General features: G+C 38.0%; 1 protein-coding gene across 7 annotated transcripts in view; it reads left to right on the forward strand.

The window, feature by feature from the left end:
• Nucleotides 1–21,176, forward strand: part of GALNT11 (polypeptide N-acetylgalactosaminyltransferase 11) — a 118,853-nt gene that overhangs the window by 35,538 nt on the left and 62,139 nt on the right. For all 7 annotated transcript variants that reach the window (XM_077150665.1, XM_077150656.1, XM_077150701.1 and 4 more), the window contains 2 exons: nt 9,529–9,652; nt 12,205–12,371. In XM_077150665.1, coding sequence (XP_077006780.1) covers nt 9,529–9,652; nt 12,205–12,371 — 291 coding nt within the window. The remainder of the gene's footprint in view (nt 1–9,528; nt 9,653–12,204; nt 12,372–21,176) is intronic.

Raw genomic sequence — 21,176 nt, forward strand, 5'->3', positions numbered from 1 at the left:
TGGTTGCACCCTTTGACATTCCCACCAACAGTGGATAAGTGTGCCTCTTTCTCCGCATCCTCTCCAGCACTTGTCATTTTCTGTTTTGTTGATAATGGCCATTCTGGTGGGTGTGAGATGATATCTCATTGTGGTTTTAATTTGCATTTCTCTAATGGCCAGGGACATTGAGCATCTCTTCATGTGCCTCTTGGCCATCCGTATTTCTTCTTCTGGTAGGTGTCTGTTTAAGTCTTTTTCCCATTTTGTAATTGGGTTGGCTGTCTTTTTGTTGTTGAGTTGAATAATCTCTTTATAAATTCTGGATACTAGACCTTTATCTGATATGTCGTTTCCAAATATTGTCTCCCATTGTGTAGGCTGTCTTTCTACTTTCTTGATGAAGTTCTCTGATGCACAAAAGTGTTTAATTTTGAGGAGCTCCCATTTATTTATTTCCTTCTTCAGTGTTCTTACTTTAGGTTTAAGGTCCATAAAACCACCTCCAGTTGTAAGATCCATAAGATATCTCCCAACATTTTCCTCTAACTGTTTTATGGTCTTAGACCTAATGTTTAGATCTTTGATCCATTTTGAGTTAACTTTTGTATAGGGTGTGAGAGATGGGTCTTCTTTCATTCTTTTGCATATGGATATCCAGTTCTCTAGGCACCATTTATTGAAGAGACTGTTCTGTCCCAGGTGAGTTGGCTTGACTGCCTTATCAAAGATCAAATGTCCATAGATGAGAGGGTCTATATCTGAACACTCTATTCGATTCCATTGGTCGATATATCTATCTTTATGCCAATACCATGCTGTTTTGACCACTGTGGCTTCATAATATGCCTTAAAGTCAGGCAGCGCGAGACCTCCAGCTTCGTTTTTTTTCCTCAAGATGTTTTTAGCAATTTGGGGTACCCTGCCCTTCCAGATAAATTTGCTTATTGGTTTTTCTATTTCTGAAAAATAAGTTGTTGGGATTTTGATTGGTATTGCATTGAATCTGTAAATCAATTTAGGTAGGATTGACATCTTAACTATTTAGTCTTCCAATCCATGAACATGGTATGCCCTTCCATCTATTTAGGTCTTCTGTGATTTCTTTTAACAGTTTTTTGTAGTTTTCTTTATATAGGTTTTTTGTCTCTTTGGTTAAATTTATTCCTAGGTATTTTATTCTTTTAGTTGCGATTGTAAATGGGATTCGTTTCTTGATTTCCGCCTCAGCTTGTTCATTACTAGCGTATAGAAAAGCTACAGATTTTTGAATGTTGATCTTGTAGCCTGCTACTTTGCTGTACTCATTTATTAGCTCTAGTAATTTTGTTGTGGATTTTTCTGGGTTTTCTACATATAGTGTCATATCGTCTGCAAACAGTGATAGTTTTACTTCTTCCTTTCCAATTTTGATGCTTTGTATTTCTTTTTCTTGCCTAATTGCTCTGGCTAGAACTTCCAACACAATGTTGAATAATAGTGGTGATAGTGGACATCCTTGTCTTGTTCCTGATCTTAGGGGGAAAGTTTTCAATTTTTCCCCATTGAGGATGATATTAGCTGTGGGTTTTTCATATATTCCCTCTATCATTTTAAGGAAGTTCCCTTGTCTTCCTATCTTTTGAAGTGTTTTCAACAGGAAAGGATGTTGAATCTTGTCAAATGCCTTCTCTGCATCAATTGAGATGATCATGTGATTTTTCTGCTTTGATTTGTTGATATGGTGTATTACATTAATTGATTTTCTTATGTTGAACCATCCTTGCATACCTGGGATGAATCCTACTTGGTCATGATGTATAATTCTTTTAATGTGTTGTTGGATACGATTTGCTAGAATTTTATTGAGGATTTTTGCATCTGTATTCATTAGAGAGATTGGTCTGTAGTTTTCTTTTTTTGTAATATCTTTGCCTGGTTTTGGTATGAGGGTGATGTTGGCTTCATAGAATGAATTAGGTAGTTTTCCCTCCACTTCGATTATGTTGAAGAGTTTGAGGAGAGTAGGTACTAATTCTTTCTGGAATGTTTGATAGAATTCACATGTGAAGCCGTCTGGTCCTGGACTTTTCTTTTTAGGGAGCTATTGAATAACTAATTCAGTCTCTTTACTTGTGATTGGTTTGTTGAGGTCGTCTATTTCTTCTTGAGTCAAAGTTGGTTGTTCATGTCTTTCCAGGAACCTGTCCATTTCTTCTAAATTGTTGTATTTATTAGCGTAAAGTTGTTCATAGTATCCTGTTATTACCTCCTTTATTTCTGTGAGGTCAGTAGTTATGTCTCCTCTTTCATTTCTAATCTTATTTATTTGCATCCTCTCTCTTCTTCTTTTTGTCAGTCTTGCTAAGGGCCCATCAATCTTGTTGATTTTCTCATAGAACCAACTTCTGGTCTTATTGATTTTCTCTATTGTTTTCATGTTTTCAATTTCATTTATTTCTGCTCTAATCTTTGTTATTTCTTTCCTTTTGCTTGCTTTGGGATTAGTTTGCTGTTCTTTCTCCAGTTCTTCCAAGTGGACAGTTAATTCCTGCATTTTTGCCTTTTCTTCTTTTCTGATAAAGGCATTTAGGGCAATAAATTTCCCTCTTAGCACTGCCTTTGCTGCGTCCCATAAGTTTTGATATGTTGTGTCTTCATTTTCATTTTCCTCTAGGTATTTACTAATTTCTCTTGCAATTTCTTCTTTGACCCACTTGTTGTTTAAGAGTGTGTTGTTGAGCCTCCATGTATTTATGAATTTTCTGGCCCTCCGCCTATTATTGATTTCCAGCTTCATTCCTTTATGATCCGAGAAAGTGTTGTGTATGATTTCAATATTTTTAAATTTGTTAAGACTTGCTTTGTGACCCAGCATATGGTCTATCTTTGAGAATGATCCATGAGCACTTGAAAAAAAGGTGTATCCTGCTGTTGTGGGATGTAATGTCCTATAAATGTCTGTTAAGTCAAGTTCATTTATAGTAATATTCAGGTTCTCTATTTCTGTATTGATTCTCTGTGTAGATGTTCTGTCCATTGATGAGAGTGGTGAATTGAAGTCTCCAACTATTATGGTATATGTGTCTATTTCCCTCTTCAGTGTTTGCAGTGTATTCCTCACGTATTTTGGGGCATTCTGGTTCGGTGCGTAAATATTTATGATTGTTATGTCTTCTTGCTTAATTGTTCCTTTTAATAGTATATAGTGTCCTTCTTTGTCTCTTTTAACTCTTTTACATTTGAAGTCTAATTTGTTGGATATTAGTATAGCCACTCCTGCTCTTTTCTGGTTGTTGTTTGCATGAAATATCTTTTCCCAACCTTTCACTTTCAACCTATATTTATCTTTGGGTCTAAGATGTGTTTCCTGTAGACAGCATATAGAAGGATCCTGTTTTTTAATCCATTCTGCCAGTCTATGTCTTTTAATTGGGGAATTCAGTCCATTGACATTTAGAGTTATTACTGTTTGGATAATATTTTCCTCTACCATTTTGCCTTTTGTATTATATATATCATATCTGACTTTCCTTCTTTCTACACTTTTCTCCATGTCTCTCTCTTCTGTCTTTTTGTATCTGACTCTAGTGCTTCCTTTAGTATTTCTTGCAGAGCTGGTCTCTTGGTCACAAATTCTCTTAGTGACTTTTTGTCTGAGAATGTTTTAATTTCTCTCTCCTTTTTGAAGGACAAATTTGCTGGATATAGGAGTCTTGGCTGGCAGTTTTTCTCTTTTAGTAATTTAAATATATCATCCCACTGTCTTCTAGCTTCCATGGTTTCTGCTGAGAAATCTACACATAGTCTTATTGGGTTTCCCTTGTATGTGACGGATTGTTTTTCTCTCGCTGCCTTCAAGATCCTCTCTTTCTCTTTGACCTCTGACATTCTAACTAGTAAGTGTCTTGGGGAACGCCTATTTGTGTCTAATCTCTTTGGGGTGCGCTGCACTTCTTGGATCTGTAATTTTAGGTCTTTCATAAAAGTTGGGAAATTTTCAGTGATAATTTCTTCCATTAGTTTTTCTCCTCCTTTTCCCTTCTCTTCTCCTTCTGGGATACCCACTACACGTATATTTGTACGGTTCACATTGTCCTTGAGTTCCCTGATACCTTGTTCAAATTTTTCCATTCTTTTCCGGATAGTTTCTGTTTCTTTTTGGAATTCAGATGTTTCATCCTCCAAATCACTAATTCTATCTTCTGTTTCTTTAAATCTGTCATTATAGGTATCCATTGTTTTTTCCATCTTTTCTACTTTATCTTTCACTTCCATAAGTTCTGTGATTTGTTTTTTCAGTTTTTCTATTTCTTCTTTATGTTCAGCCCATGTCTTCTTCATGTCCTCCCTCAATTTATCGATTTCGTTTTTGAAGAGGTTTTCCATTTCTGTTCGTATATTCAACATTAGTTGTTTCAGCTCCTGTATCTCATTTGAACTATTGGTTTCTTCGTTTGACTGGGCCATATGTTCAATTTTCTGAGCGTGATCCGTTATCTTCTGCTGGCGTCTGGGCATTTAGTCAGATTTCCCCGGGTGTTCGACCCCACAGGTTGAAAGATTTTTCTGTGCAATCTCTGGGTTCTGTTCTTCCTATCCTGCCCAGTAGGTGGCGCTTGTGGCACACGCCTGTCTGTGGGTTCCACCAGCGAAAGTTGCTGCGGGTCCCTCAACTCTGGAAAACTCTCGCCGTAGGGGAGGTTCGGCAACCGAAGCGTCTTGGAAGAATGCCAGCTGGCCCGGGGTTCCAAACGCGGGGAGGGTCGCAGGCCGTCGCAGCACAGGAGAGCGTCCGGCCAAATTAGCTAGTCGGCCCGGGGCACCAAGCGTGGCGGGAGGGCGCCAGCTGTCGCAGCCCGGGAGAGTGCACTGTTCCCAGCCGACGGGGGAGTCACGTGTTTGGAAGGGATCCCCCGGTCACTGTTCTCCGCAGTCTGGGGATTTCCGACCCAACTATCTCAGTTGTTCCGGGGGGCCTCATGTGGTGGGGGCACCAGCCGCCGCGGCCTAAGGGGACCGCCTGTCCAATTCTACCAGCTGGCCCAGGAAGGTGGAAGGGAGGGACTCCGGTCGCTTGCCGTCCCACCCAGGAAAGCCCGTGCCCCTTGGTGATCTCACCGGAGCTGGTTCTCCCAGATAGTCAGCCGTTCCAGGATGGGGTACGCTGTCCCTTTGATCTCCCTCGTGGCTCCGGGAGCTGCTCTGTATTATCTCCACTCCCCCAGTAGCTGTTCTGGAGGAGGAAAGGTGAGGGCGGCAAGGCTGTCGAGGCTGGTGGCGGAGGAGCACGGTGAAGGCGGGGGAAGAGGGCACCGTGGTGGTTGGAGAGCAGCCGGAGCAGGAGGGGGAGGAGAGGGGAGAAGGAGGGCGGGCAGCTCGGCTGCTGCGGGGCGTGGGCGCCGCACGGCGGGCCGGCGGAGAAAGAGAGGGGAGAAGGAGGGCGGGCGGCTCGGCTGCTGCGGGGCGTGGGCGCCGCGCGGCGGGCCGGCGGAGAAAGAGAGGGGAGAAGGAGGGCGGGCGGCTCGGCTGCTGCGGGGCGTGGGCGCCGCGCCGCGGGCCGGCGGAGAAAGAGAGGGGAGAAGGAGGGCGGGCGGCTCCGACTTTTGGAATTTTTACTGAGATTGCATTGAAACTGTAAATAAATTTGAGTAGAATTGACATCTTGACGATATTTAGTCTTCTAATCAATGAACATGGCATGTCCTTCTATTTGTTTAGGTCTTCTTTGATTTATTTTAGTAATGCTTTATAGTTTTTTCTGTACAGATCCTTTACATCCTTGGTTAAATTTATTCTTAGATACTTGATTCTTTTAGTTGCTAATGTAAATAGAATTTTTTCCCCTAATTTCCTTCTTGAATTGCTCATTATTAGAGTATAGAAACACTACTGGTTTTTGCTTGTTAATCTTGTATCCCACCACTTTGCAAAACTATCTAGCAGCTTTGTTTTGATTCTAGGTACTTTCTAAATAGGATCATGTCATCTGCAGATAGTCAGTGTTTCATGTCTTCCTTTCAAATTTGGATGCCTTTTCTTTCTTTTCCATACCTAATCGCTCTAGCTATTTGTTACAGCACATTGTGGAATAACAGTGGTGATGGTGAACATCCTTGTCTTGTTCCTGATCATAGATGGAAAGCTTTCAGTCTCTCACCATTGAGTACATGTTAGCAGTGGGTTTTTCATTTATATCTTGTTGAGGACGTTTCGTTGTATTCTTTATCTTTCAAAGTGTTTTTATCAAGAAAGGAGGCTGGATTTTGTCAAAGGCCATTTCTGCATCTATTGAGATATTCGTGTGCTTTTTTCTGTTTTGTAGAATTTCAAACTTTTTGAGTTTGATAACCTGTTTTATGTCCTAACACGTGCTCTATCCTGGAGAATGAACTGTGACACTTGAAAAAAATGTATACCCTGCTGTTGGCGATGCATGTTTTGTGTATGTTTATTGGTCTAGTTTGTTGGATCTAGAATAATTTATCAAATCATTCATGTGCTCTGTTTTCTTATTGATCTTCTGTCAGGATGTTTCATCTCTTGAGCTCAGTGGTGTATTGACATCTCCACCTATTATTGTAGAAATGTCTGTTTCTCCCTTTCAGTTTTGCAAGTGTTTGCCTCTTGTATTTTGCGGTTCTCTGGATAGGTTCATAAGTATTTATGATATTCTTCCTGGTGAATTGCCCCTTTTGTTAATAAATGATGTCTTTTTTGTCTCTTATAGCAGCTTTGCATTTGAAGTCTTATTTCATCTGATACTGGTATAGCATCTCCACCTTTTTGTGGATACTGTTTGCATGGAATATCTTTTTCCAGCCTTTTACTTTCAACCTATTTATATCCTTGGTTCTGAGGTGAGTCTCTTGTAGACAGCATATAGATGATTCACATTTTTTTTAAATCCAATTCTGCCACTAAATGTCTTTTGTTTAAGGAGTTTAATCCATGAACCAGTCAGTGTTACTACGGTAGTGGCAGTACTTCAACCATTTTATCCTTTGGCCTTATTTGTCAAATCTATTTTTTTCTCTCTTTTTACCCTTTTAGTTACTTTTTCTGATATTCTTCATTTTTGTTCTCTCTCCTGTCTTTTCCTTTTAGATGCTTGGCTCCCTTTAGCATTTGTGGAGGTCAGGACTCTGGTTAACAATGCTTCTTTTTTATCTGTGAATGTTTTAAACTCTCCCCATTTTTGAGGTTCTACGGGATAAAGAATTCTTGGCTGGTAATGATTCTCTTTCAGTACCTTAAATATATCATGCCACTCACTGCCTTCTCACCTCCATGGTTTCTGATGAGAATTCAGAGCTTAGTCTTATTGAGCACCTCCACCAAGGAGGCGCAGTCCAGATTCAAAAGGCAGAGCATCAGGAAAGAGTCCAAAAAAGACTTTTTCTCCTTCAGTTTCTCAAAGGTTCACTTTCCTGGTCTGCCTAGCAAATGATGCTGTTCCACACACCCCATTACCTACAACTCTGTGAGGGTAGGGTATTTTTAGCCCTTAGCCAGCTCCACCTCTGACATGGGTAGAAACAATGGTACAATAGCACCTGACTGGAATGGGTTAGAACAGCATGATCCAGTGGTCTAAAACACTGGCCAAAAGCTGGGCCATTAATAGGCCATGCTCACTTCTGTTCTTGGGACGGAGGGCCCCTGTGGCCTTCCCAGTCCACAGCAGCCTGCCAGGCAGGGATTGAACTGCCTGAAGATGCTTCTCTCGAGGGTGAGGGACAGGTGCTATGAGCGTTTGGCCAGACTTAGCCTCTCACTGCAGTTTTTTTTGCATTGTCCTTGTCCTTGTCCTGTACTTCCCTGGATGCTGTTCATATTCTCCCTGTCTCTGGAGCCCCAGAAAAGTTGATTTGGACAGATTCTACCTGTCCACTCACTGTTTTTGGGAGAGTGAGCCCTACATTTTTCTCCGTAGACTGCCATTTTCCTAGAAGTCTTTTAGTATTCATTATGAGGTAGTCCTCTGGTGGACATTTGTCTCACATCAAGGAATATTTGAGAATTTTCTTTGTGCAAGGTCTGTTCTAGATATGGGATATCAAACAAAATTTTTTTCAAGTTACATCCATATTCAAGCAATTTTTAAAAAAATTTCGTTTGTGTTTTCAATATAATCAAAGTCCCTCTTCATGGAGTTTCCATCCTTGTATAAATTGCTGCATAGTGCTTTGTTCTTCTTTATTTAATAAAAGGATGTACTCCAGCTTTAAAAGTTCTAGAGAGAAAGCATATTAAGAAATAGTGTTTCCCAAAGTGGATCTGGAAACACTAGTCAAGTGTTCTGTGGTCAAATAAATTGGGGAAACACTACATTCTATATTCCATCCCCTCATACCTGGTTATCCATAAAACCTTTAAAAATTATAGGATCAGAGTTGTCCTGCCATGAAACAAAGCCAAATCAAACTACTTGACTTTTTAAATTCGGTATTTCCCTAATTTATTTGACCATGAAATTATTATTTTTTCCTTTTTTTGGACATCTATTAAAATCCAATGGGATTAGTTTTCCATGAACAGATTTTTGGAAATGCTCTTACAAGGGAGTCATTCTTTGAGGAGAGGATAAAGGTTTGATATGGGGAAAAGAAAAGAGAAGGAGACTTTCTATCATTCTATGTAAAGGTAAGATTTCTGACAGAATATTAGAATAAGAATGTTAAATTAATTTCGATTAGATCTATGGAGGAATTTCTTGACTATGAAGGTGATTAAAGCCTGAAATCAGAGACTTTGGAAGTCCTTTTTATAGAAAGATTTATCAGTAGTCTTTTTTTAGGGGAGGGGCTTATATAAAAACTTGTCTATAGTTGGGGGACCTTTTTTTTCTTTTTCAAAGAGTGATAGAGTTAATGCTGCAAAGGAAAGAAGTAGATCAGCTGGCTTAAGGGCCCCAAAATCTGTCCTTCCAAGCATAAAAAGTTCAGGGTTTTTATTCATTCAGACAAAGGGAGATGAAGTTGTTACAATAATAAGTATGAATAGGGCTGAGACCAGGCTAGAATAACCATTACAATAGAGAGTATAAACAAGGCAGAGACTAGGCTAGAATAACCATTACAAGAGTAACTGTAAACAAATTGGGAACTTTTGAGTTCCATTTGGGTCTGTAGTCTATTACTTTTATAGAAAAGTATTATAAAGTATTATACTTTAGTAAATATTTAGTAAAGTATAAAGTATTATACTTTAGTAAATACTTTAGTAAAGTATTATAAAAGTATAAAAAAAATATTAATTTTTTTTTTTTGATTACAGGTGAATTTTCCCCTGAACATAATAAAGTATACTTAACATTATGGCTAGTGAGCAGATGTCATTTATGGTTATGGTATGCATGACTTTGAGCTAGACTGATAAGAATTTGACCTTAACCTCAATTTAGCTTCCTGGAACTCCAGCTAACCTAGATTTGAGAAATATGGTTATTTTATTCTCTAGTTATAATAGGATAAAGTCAAGATTTTCATAAGATCATAATATCATAGCACTGATTGTAGTAATCCTTTCCAGATTTAATGCACTGATCATAACTTTTTTGTTTTGCAGGTATGATTTTTAATGAACATGATCAGGAGTTGAGAGACTTGGGCTATCAGAAACATGCCTTTAATATGCTTATTAGTAACCGCTTGGGATACCATAGAGATGTGCCAGATACAAGAAATGCAGCGTATGTTCCTTATACATTTCTGTTAATCCAGTTTTTTTAGCTTTGAGTATTTATTAACTTTGTTTTTAATACAGTTTTTTTTAATTCTAAGTTTTATATAATTTAATTTTAAAATAATGGCTATATTTCATAATCAGCTCATGAGATTCTTGAAAATGTAATAATTGACTCTTGTGAGCCAGTATGAGCTGTCTTCACACTGCTGGATAAGTTGCTCAGAGTAAGTAAGTGTTATGGGTTGAACTAAGTGCCTCCCAAAACAAAACAAACAAACAAAAAACACATGTGAAGTCCTAACCCTCCGGACTTTAGAATGTGACTTTATTTGGAAATAAAGGCATTGCAGATGCAATTAGTTAAATTGAGGTCATCCTGGAGTAGAATAGCCCTTAATATGTTACAACTGGCATCCTTAGAAGAAGAGAAGGCACCTAAGAGACAGAGACACACAGTAGAAAGGGCCACATGAAGATGGAGACAGAGGTTGGAGATGCAGCTGCAAGCCAAGGAACACCAAGAATTTCTGCCCCTCCCAAGATGCGAGGAAGGGTTCTCTAGGCAAACAGAATCAACAGAAGATAGCTGTAAATGTGAGATTTTATAAAAGTATTTTTCACTATTGCATGGATGCACGAGTCCATATTCCATAGAGTGGCAAGGTGGCACTCTGACAAAGGTCTTTGATGAATTCCCCAGGAGAGGTTGACTGGCTAAGTTAAGAGACAGAAGCTCTCTCTTCTGACTGCTGAAGTTGTTACTCTTCCCTGTTAACCCATTTTTATAAGACAGTGCTTTTAGTGCAAGTTATATAAGTTGATGAAGATGACATTAATGTTTCGCAGTTAGGCTTCATTATATAGCATACTAAAAAACATGAGATAGGTTTCCATTCCCATAATACTTAAAGCCACACGATCTGCGATTATACTGACAAAGTTCTAGAGCTTGCTGTCTCTCTTAAGATTTTAAATGATTTAGGAAAGAGGAGGGAGGTGCTAATTGCATGTAATTAAGTAATCTGTGTATAAGTTTGTTTTAAATGTTTGTTTTTTGCATTCGTGAAAAAAGGAGTTAAAGTAAATTTGTTTTAAATGTTTATTGGATTTGTGACAAAAAGAGTTAAAGTCTGAAGAATTTTACTTATAATAACATCATTCTTGTTTCATAATGTTTGTTCCCTTCTAAGGCTTTTTATTCATTTGGTCAGTCATTCAGTCATTCCACAGACTGACATTTATTGAGCTCTTCTGTTTATATGCACTGTTTCAGGCCCTGGAAATAAAGAGAATAAGCCATAGACCTTGAGTTTATGAGGCTTAGAGTCTAGCAGGAGAGGTAGATGGGTAAAGAGATAATTGCAATATCACATAAATAAGAGCTGTAATAGGAATTAAATAGGGGCGCAAATAACAGGATTGGTCAAGGAAGGTTTCCCAGAGGAGGTAATTGAGCAGTGATTCATGAGAAGGCTTTTCCAGGTTTAGGGAATAGTGTATGACAAGCACTGAGTCATTGAACGATTTGATTTGTTTCAAGAGACTGAAACACAGCTTACTTTGCCTGTATTGGGAGAATGGCAAGTCTGGGAGGTAGGCAGGTCCCATATATCAGGGATTTGTATACCATTCAGAAGTATTAGAGTTTCAAGTTTATCCTTTAACTTTGTTGATTTAAAGCCACCTAGCCTTTTTTATTAAATAGTTGCTTACCTGGAAGCTTTTCCCATATCTTGAGGTATTACAGTTAAATCTTTTTCTATTTTGGGCAAAAATAAAATTTTCCAATAACAAGTTTCAATAATTTCCTTTTCACATCATTGAGGAGAACCTAGATGTAAGTTTACCATTGCTTCATTAAAAACTTGGCAGTGATTTCAGCAAAAATAAATGTTTTTTTTTTAATGTTGACCTAAAAAAAAGCAGGGTAGGAGAGAGAAATTGTTAATAAAATATAAAACTTTTGAGTAAGAAACCACATTGTTTTCTTAGTTTTTTTTCGTGTAATAAGCTTATTTACAAACGTATCCAGTGTGCTGTTTTTTAGTTCAACAGAGTTCGATCTGTTTTTCAGAATGTACTACTAAAATATTCCTCTTCATAGCTATTTCATAGATGAAATAAAGCATCCTTATTTCTTAAGCAGTTGGTGCTATAAAGAAAGGTATAGCAAATCCCAGATCCAGAATACAAAGCTATTATTTATTAACCATCATTTGTTTTCCATTGAAAATGAAGAATTCTTCCCTTTGTGCTCCTCAGAGTGGCTCGTAGGGACCACAGAGGTGATGAACCTCTGCATGCTCTGCGCAGGCATGATGTTGCTGGAGACTCTGTGAAAGGCCCCGAGACCGAGGATAGAATAAATGGTGGCATCAATTCCTTATACTTTGACAGCTTTGTCTCTAGTATGCAACTCTCAAATGTTTTTTTATGAAAATCTTTTGTTATCATATTGTAAGAAAGGCTGGACAAGGGGACATTAAATATTTAATCACTGGTAACCTAAAACAGTTGAACCTTTTAAAATGGTAGAATTTTCTCTTAATTTTACAGATGTAAAGAAAAGTCTTACTCAGCTGATCTTCCGGTTGCTAGCATTGTTATTTGTTTCTACAATGAAGCTTTCTCTGCCTTGCTCCGGACAGTGCACAGCGTCATAGATCGGACTCCTGCATATCTTCTTCATGAAATTATCCTAGTGGACGATGATAGTGATTTTGGTAAGTAATATTGTAACTAGTAATCTTGAGTCTAAGACCTCTTTCCGTGTGGTATTGACATATATCAACAATATTTATATATTTGACATATTTATATATATGATCGTTCTGAAATTTATATATTTGCATACAATGGCATACCATCGCAGCTAAGCCAACTACAAATAAGTGCGTGTCCATGATTATGGGATAATTTAAAATAAACTGTATTATATTTGGCATCTGTTGACACACTTTACCATCCAAATTTGGTACCTGATATTTGTCCCTTGGCTTACCTTTTTAGAAGATCTTTATTTAAAAATAATTATAGATTTACAGTAAATTGCAAAGAGCTCTGTTTACTCTTTACTTGGTTTCCCCAATTAGGTGCACTTCACTTAACAATGTATATGAAAACTAGGGATTTGAAATTGGTAAAATGCTTGAGTATAGTTCAATGATGATTTTATCACAGGTTGAGATTCATGTGGCCACCACTGCTATCAAGGTACAGAACTACTTCATCACCACAGAGAATTCTCTCATGCTACTCCTTTAAATTCCTGTCTGAGTCCTTCACCCCTACCATCCTTAATTCTTGGCAACCTCTAATCTGTTCTCCATTTCTTTAATTTTTTAATTTTCTTTTTCTAAAAGCAGTTTTATTGAGATAAATTCACATACTATATGCCCCATCTAAAGTGTACAATCAGTATATTCAGAGTTGTGCATTCATCATCACAGTCAATTCTAGAACATTTTTGTGTTCAAAAGGGGTTACTATGCTATCCAGTCCATGTTTCATCCTCTGGCTTTCCTTCAAGTGACATAAATAACCCTAAACTTTCTCTTTCAATTACAATTGTACCCGTATATCATTGCTGTTAATTGCACTTACTATAATGTGTTACCTTTACCTCCATCCATTTCTAAACATTTACAATCAACACTATTACATATTTTGCAGAAATTAGATATCAGCTCCCCATTCTCTGCTCTCATCCTATCTTCTGGTGACCTATACTCTAGATTTTTTTAAAATTTTAAATATATATTGTTGTGAAATATAGTGTATATACAAAAAAGGAATAAATTTTGAAGTACAGAGTAACAAGTAGTTATAGAACAGATTTCAGAGTTTGGTATGGGTTATAGTTCCACAATTTTAGATTTTTCTTTCTAGCTTTTCCAAAGCATTAGAGACTAAAATGTCAGTGTAAAGATTTAGCAGTCATACTCATTTGCTAAATTCAGTTTTCTCTGTTAACTCCTTCTCCTTTGATCCTTCTCCCAATCTTTAGGGGTATTTAGGCAATGCCCATTCTAACTTTTTCATGTTGGAAAAGGGTGTTGACAATAAGTTAGGGGGATGGAACTAGTTGATGTACTTGGAGAGGCTGGCCCTTCTGGATTTTAGGACTTATCTGGCCTAGAAACCATCTGAAGGTTGTGGGTTTCTGGAAAGTAATCTTTGTGCGTGAAACTTTTGTATAACCTCAGATACAGCCCTAGGTGTTTCTTTAGGTTAACAGAAATGTTGTTTGTTTGGGTTTGGCAAACCAAGGCAGTTAGCGATATCTAGCTGAAACTTGTGTACAAGTAGCCTCCAGAATAGCTGCTCAACTCCATTTGAATTCTCTTAACCACTGATAACTTATCTTGTTAGATTTCTTTTCCCACTTTGGGGCAGGAAGGTTTATCCCACAGTGCCAGGGCCAGGCTCATCCCTGGGATTCACGTCCCACACTGTCAGGGAGACTTTCACCACTGAACATTATGTCCTGTGTAGTGGGGAGGGTAATGATTTTACTTGCAGAGCTGGGCTTAGAGAGAGAGAGAGACCACATCTGAGCAACAAAAGAGATTTTCTGGAAGTAACTCTTAGGCATAATTATAGGGACACTTAGCTTCTCCATTACAGAAATAAGTTTCATAAGAGCAAGCCTCAGGATCAAGGGCTTGGCCTATAAAATTTGGAGTCCCTAAAGTCTGAGAGAGTATTAGGAATTTCCCAGGTTGGAAAGTTTAATACTTCCTTATTTTTTCTCCAGTCCCTCAAGGGACTTTGCCAATACTTTTTAATTTTCTGCCCAGCTTACTCCGGGATATATCTGGGTATTAATATTTTTATTGAGAAATCTTCACACACATACAGTCTATCCAAAGTATATGTTCAGTGACTCACAGTATCATCAATGTGTAGTCATCATCATGATCATTTTCAGAACACCTGTATCACTGCAGAAAAAGAACTAAAAAGAAGGAAGAAAAAACACATATGTCCCATACCACTTACCCCTCCTGCTCAATGACTACTAGTATTTCAACCCACTTATATATTTTACCCCTTAACCTCTCATATTATTTATTTTTTCACTCATCTGTCCATACCCAGGGTAAAAGGAGCATCACGCACAAGGTTTTCAAAATTACTCAGTCATATTGTAAAAGCTATATAGTTACACAGTTGTCTTCAGGAATTAAGGCTACTGGAACACAGTTCAACAGTTTAAGGTACCTCCCTTCAGCCACGCCAATGTACCATAAACTAAAAAGGGGTATCTATATAATGCATAAGAATAATGTCCAGGATAAACTCTTTTTTTTTTTTAAGACTTTTTAAATTGCATATTATAGCATATAAACAAAACGAAGAAATAAAAAAGCAATAGTTTTCAAAGCACGCCTCAACAAATAGTTACAAGACAGATCCCAGAGTTTGTCATGGGCCACCACATGATCCTCTCAGATTTTTCCTTCTAGCTGCTCCAGAATATAGGAGTCTAGAAGGTGTAAATAATTTTTTACCACCACAATTGACTTTTTTTTTCTTTCTTTTTTGTGAAAAGTAACATATATACAAAAAATGAATATATTTCAAAGCAACGCATAGCACCATAATTCGTTGTAGAACATATTTCAGAGTTTGACATGGGTTACAATTCCACAATTTTAGGTTGCTTCTTGCTGTTCTAATGTCCTGGAGACTAAGAGGTGTCAGTTTAATAATTCAGCAATCATATTCATTTGTCAAACTCTGTCTTCTCTGTATGACTCTCCCATCACCTTGATCTTTCTGTTCCTCTCTTTAGGGGTGTTTGGGCTGTGACCATTCTAAATTTTTCATGCTGCTATGGCTGTTACTAATATGGGGTAGAGAGATGGAACTATCTGATGTTCTGGAGAGGTTGGGCCCTCTAGGTTTCAGGATGTATCTGGTCCAGGGACCCATCTGGAGGTTGTAGAAAAGTTATACTAGCACATGGAATCCTTGTGGAATCTTATCTGTTGCCTTAGGTGTTCTTTAGGATTGGCTAGAATGGTCCTAATTGGGGTTTGGGAGGTTATGATAGGTAGGGATGTCTAACTGAAGCTTGCATAAAAGCAACCTCCACAGTAGTCTCTTGACTCTATCTGAACTCACTCTGCTGTGGATACTTTATTGGTTATACTTATTTTCCCTCTTTTGGTCAGGATAAATTTGTTGATCCCATGGTGCCAGGGTCATCTCCCATGTCACCAGGGAGACTTTCACCCCAGATGTCATGTCCCATGTAACAGGGAGGGCAATGATTTCACTTGCAGAGTTGGGCTTAGGGAGAATGAGGCAACATCTGAACAACAAAAGAGGTCCTCCAGAAGTAACTCTTAGGTATACCTATAGGTAGGCTAAGCTTCTCTGCTACCTATATAAGCTTCACAGGAGTAAGCCACAAGATCAAAGGCATGACCTATTGATTTGGGTGTCCTAATAGTTTGACACAGTATCAAGGAATTTCCTGATGATAAAGTTTAATAGTTCCATATTTTTTCTCCCATCTCTCAAGGGGCTTTGCCAGTACTTTTCTATTATCTGCTTAATATAATCTTGGAGTATACAGGCATTATATTAAGCTATACAGAATTAAAGGACCTCTTTCTTATTCTGGGCTCCCTGTGTTTCAGTTGTCCAGATGAGCTACACAAATAGGTTGAGTTAGATTATGTGCTATAGAAAATTTTGGTTCCAGACCAAATAAACCTTTCTTCCTTTGGTCTCTAAGAATATATGTAGTTCTAAAATATAGACATTGTCTTTTTTACCCTCGTGTTCTGAATTGCTTTAATCTCAACTTGATTGGCTTCATTCTTATCTCTCAATATCAGGTTTTATATATATATAAAACAGCCTCTCGAAATCCAGAAATAATAATTACCCATTGTCCGTGATAACCTCTTGACCCTGAAATTTCTCAGCCACTGAAGCTATTTTTTTTTTCATTTCTCTCTTCCCCCTTTTGGTCAAGAATGCTTTCTTAATTCCATGATGCCAGTTCCTGGCTCATCCCAGGAGTCCTGTCCCATGCTGCCAATGAGAGTTACACCCCTGAGAGTCATGTCCCAAGTTGGGGAGAGGGCAGTGCATTCACCTGCCAACTTGGCTTAGAGAGAGATTCAATACTTTTTAATTATCTGCCCACATATTCTGGAATGTATCTGGGTGTTAACATTAAGCTATACAGAATTGCAAGGCCTCGTGGCCAATCCTAGGCTCCATGTGTTTAAGTTGTTTAACTGAACTGGCCAGACAGGTTAAGTTAGATCGTGGACTACAGAAAATTTAGGTTTTGGATAAAATAAACCTCTCTTCCTTTGGCCTCATATAGTAGGTGAAGTTCTAAAATAGAGGCAATATAATATCCTTTACTGTGTATTTTGATTTACCTTATTCCCAACCAGATCAGCTTCATACTTATCTCTAATTGAAGCCTGATCTCTTTTCCTATTTCTTTAACGGTTGCTGTATGTAGGAATGCTGACTTTCAGAGCTACGGAACCCCAACTCTGATTCTTAGGTGTCACACAGGTACCTAAAGTTCCAGGAAAATGCCAGGTTTTACACATCTAGTATAGCATCAGAATTTGAAGTTAACATCTAAAACTCAGGAATAAATATGACTGCTGTAAGAGCTTACAATCTAGGCCCCAGTTTTCTTCTATGTATTTTCTAAAGGAGACCATACAATATTTGTCCTTTTGTTTCTGGGTTGTTTTGCTCAACATAATGTCCGTGGTACTAGTGATGTATTCCTGTTAAATATAGACGATAGCATGCAATAGGTAGGTTTTCTTATTTGTCTTTCTATTATTTATTTTTAGTACAAGTGTCATACTTTTGAAGTAGTTCATGTAAGAACTTATTTATATTTGTAGTGCTAATATGTGAGGTACATGGTTTAAAACAATCCCTTTCAATCATGTTCACCTTCAAATGCACCATTACATAAAAGTCCACTAATGAACTACCCTCACCTCTATCCATTCATACTTTTAAGTTCAATCTCATTAAGTAGTCTGTAAATCTTAGGTAACTGTTTCCCCTTCTCTAGCACCTGGCTATATTTAGGTCCCCTATATTCTGCATTTTAAGCCTCTGAGTTTACATTTTCAGTGGGGTTCATGTTAGTGAAGTCATAGAGTATCTGTCTTTTTGTCTGGTTCGTTTCGCTTAGTATTATGTCCTCAAAGTTCATCCATGTTGTCATATGCTGCAGGACCTCATTTCTTGTTACTGCTGCATAATTTTCCATTGTATGTGTATATCACATTTTGTTTATCCATTTTTTGGCTAATGGACACTTGGTTTTGTTTCCATCTTGTGGCAATTGTGAATAATGCTGCTATGAACGCTGGTGTGAAAATGTCTGTTCACAACACTGCTTTTAGCTCTTCTGTGTTTATACCAAGCAGTGGTATTTCTGGGTCATGGGGCAACTTGATATTTAGTTTTCTGAGCAACTACCAAATGGTCTTCTACAGTGGCTGTAACGTGATATATTCTCACCAGCAGTATATAAATGTTCCAGTTTCTCCACATCTTCTTTAACATTTGTAATTTCCTGTTTGTTTAATGGCAGCTATTCTTGTAGGTGTGAGGTGATATCTCATTGTGCATTTCCCTTATAGCTAATGAAAAAGAACATCTTTTCATGTACTTTTTGGCCATTTGCTGTTTGAAAAAATGTCTATTCATATCTATAGCTCATTTTATAGGTAGGTTGTTCTTTTGTTGTTATATGATTTCTTTATATATACTGGATATCAAACCCTTATCAGATATGTGGTTTCCATTGAGTTGGCTGCCTCTTCATTTTTTTGACAAAGTCCTTTGAGATACAGAGGCATTGGATTTTGAGAAGTTCCAATTTATCTGTTTTTTTTCTTTTGTTGTTTGTGCTTTGGGTGTAAGGCCTAAGAAGCATCCTCCTATTACTAGGTTTTGAGGATGTTTCCCTGTATTTTCTTCTAGAAGTTCATGAAACTGGCTGTTCTAGTTTGCTAGCTGCCGGAATGGAATATACCAGAAATGAATGGCTTTAAAAAAAGGGAATTCAATAAATTGCTAGTGTACAGTTCTTAGGCTGAAAAAATGTCCCAATTAAACAAGTCTATAGAAATGTCCAATCACAGGCATCCAGGGAAAGATATCTTGATTCAAGAAGGCTGATGAAGTCCAGGGATTTTCAAGTGAGAAGGCATATGGCAAATACAGTCAGGGTTTCTCTCTCGACTGGAAGGGCACATGGCAAACATGGTGTCATCTGCTAGCTTTCTCTCCTGGCTTCCTGGTTCATGAAACTCCCTGGGAGGCGTTTTCCTTCTTCATTTCCAAAGGTCGCTGGCTTGTGGACTCTCTGTTTCGTGGTGCTACAGCATTCTCTGCTCTCTCCAAATCTCTTTCATTCTCCAAAATGTTCCCTCTTTTATAGGACTCCAGAAACTAATCAAGACCCACCCAATGGGTGGAGACACATTTCCCCCAATCCATCTTAACAACCATACTTGATTGGGTTACATCTCCAGGAAGGTGATCTAATTACAGATTCAAGCATACAGTATTGAATAGGGATTGTTCTGCCTTTATGAAATGGGATTTAGATTAAAACATGGCTTTTCTAGGGAACGTCCTTTCAAACCAGCACACTGGCTTTTATATTTAGGTCTTTGATCACTTTGAGTTAATTTTTGTATAGAGTGTGAGGTAGGGTCCTTTTTCATTCCATTGACTATAGATACCCAGTTCTCTCAGCTCCATTTATTGGAAAGACTATTATTAATGTATAGTATCCATCCTTGTCTCTTATGATATTTTGCTTTTAAAGTTTGTTTTATCTGACATAGTAGAGCTATTTTTGCATTCTTTTGGTTCCAGCTTGCAGGGAACATCTTTTTCCATTCTTTCACTTTCTTTTTGTGTCCTTAGGTCTAAGATAAAAGTGTCTTATAAATAGCATATAAATAGGTTATATTTTTTTCATCCATTCTGCCAATATGTATCTTTTAATTGGTGCATTTAGGCCATTAACATTCAAAGGTATTATTGTAAAAGCACTTCTCCGTTCTATCATTTTATCTTTTTTTTTGTCAGATCTATGTAATTTCCCCACCTCGTCTGTTTTTATCCTTTTAGTTAACCTTACTAATAGTCTTCAGTTCTGTGCCCTCCTCCAGACCTCTCGCTCCTGTTTTTTTCTTTCAGCCAAACTGAACTCCCTTTAATATTTCTTGAAGGGCTGGTCTCTTGTTAACAAATTTTATCAGCATTTGTTTGACTGTGAAAATTTTAATCACTCCTTCCCCCACTTTTTGAAAAAATGTCTTTATTAAGAAATACTTACACACGTACAGTCAAACTCCACCCACACACACATATAGTCCAACTCTCCCTCACTTTTTGAAGGACAGCTTTGCTGGATAAAGAATTGTCTGGAAATTTTTCTCTTTCAGACTTAATTATGTCATACAATTGTCTTCTTTCCTCCGTGGTACCTGTTGAGTAGTCCAAACTCAGTCTTATCTGACTTCCCTTCTATGTAACAAATCTCTTTTCCCTTGCTGCTTTTAGAACTTTCTGATTCTCATCAGCATTTGACAGTATGATTTGTATGTGTCTTGGGGTGGGTTTATTTGAATTTATTCTACTTGAAGTTTGTTGGGCTTCTTTGATTTGCATATTTGTTTTTTTATGAGGGTTGGGAAATTTTTCCCAATTGTTCTCTCAAATAGTTTTCCTAGCCCTTTACTCTTCTCTTCTTCTGTGCCACCAGTGATTCTTATATTTGTGTGCTTTGTGTTATCCATCATTTCCCTAAGATCCAGTTTAAATTTTTCCATCTTTTTTGCCATTTGTTCCTTTGCGTTTTTGAATTCAGTTGTCCTGTTCTCTAGTTCTCTTACTCTTCTGCCTCTTCAAATCTGCTGCTGTGTCTCTAGCATGTATATACATATGTATATATATGTATGTGTATACACACATATATATATTTTTTAACATTAAGAAAAGTTAATGCAGGTGGTTCATTTCATGAAGAATTTAACAGGCACTCAAGCTGCTGAGCTGCTCTGTGTGGAAAGAGTCACAAGGAAACATCAACTCCATGCACAGTCGTGTGTACATTCTTTGGGGCACCCCCACCTTGCCCTCTGCCAAGGAGGGCCTCTTTGGTCTGAGAAATGCACAAAGCAAGGTTTCTTTTAGGAAATAGCATGACCTAGCACAAAAGGCTCTCTGCAGTGATAAAAGGGGAGGGGAGATGGGCCACACATCCACACGTGAATTTCCTATCTGTGATAAAGAGCTGCATCTAATGAGTCCCCACCTCTGCCCCAGTCCTGAACAGAGACTGAGGTCCATGGTGTCACAGAATATGTCTGCACAACTAGGTGCCATCTGTCTTCCCTTTCTGATTTGGGTTTTTCTAAGTACCTCTTCTGGCAGTCCACAACTGCCCTGACAGCTTGCCCTGACAGAGGTCAGGGTCAAGGGGTGCAGGCCGGGAGGGG

The sequence above is a fragment of the Tamandua tetradactyla genome, chromosome 1 (assembly GCF_023851605.1).
Source record: "Tamandua tetradactyla isolate mTamTet1 chromosome 1, mTamTet1.pri, whole genome shotgun sequence".
NCBI classification, from domain to species: domain Eukaryota; kingdom Metazoa; phylum Chordata; class Mammalia; order Pilosa; family Myrmecophagidae; genus Tamandua; species Tamandua tetradactyla.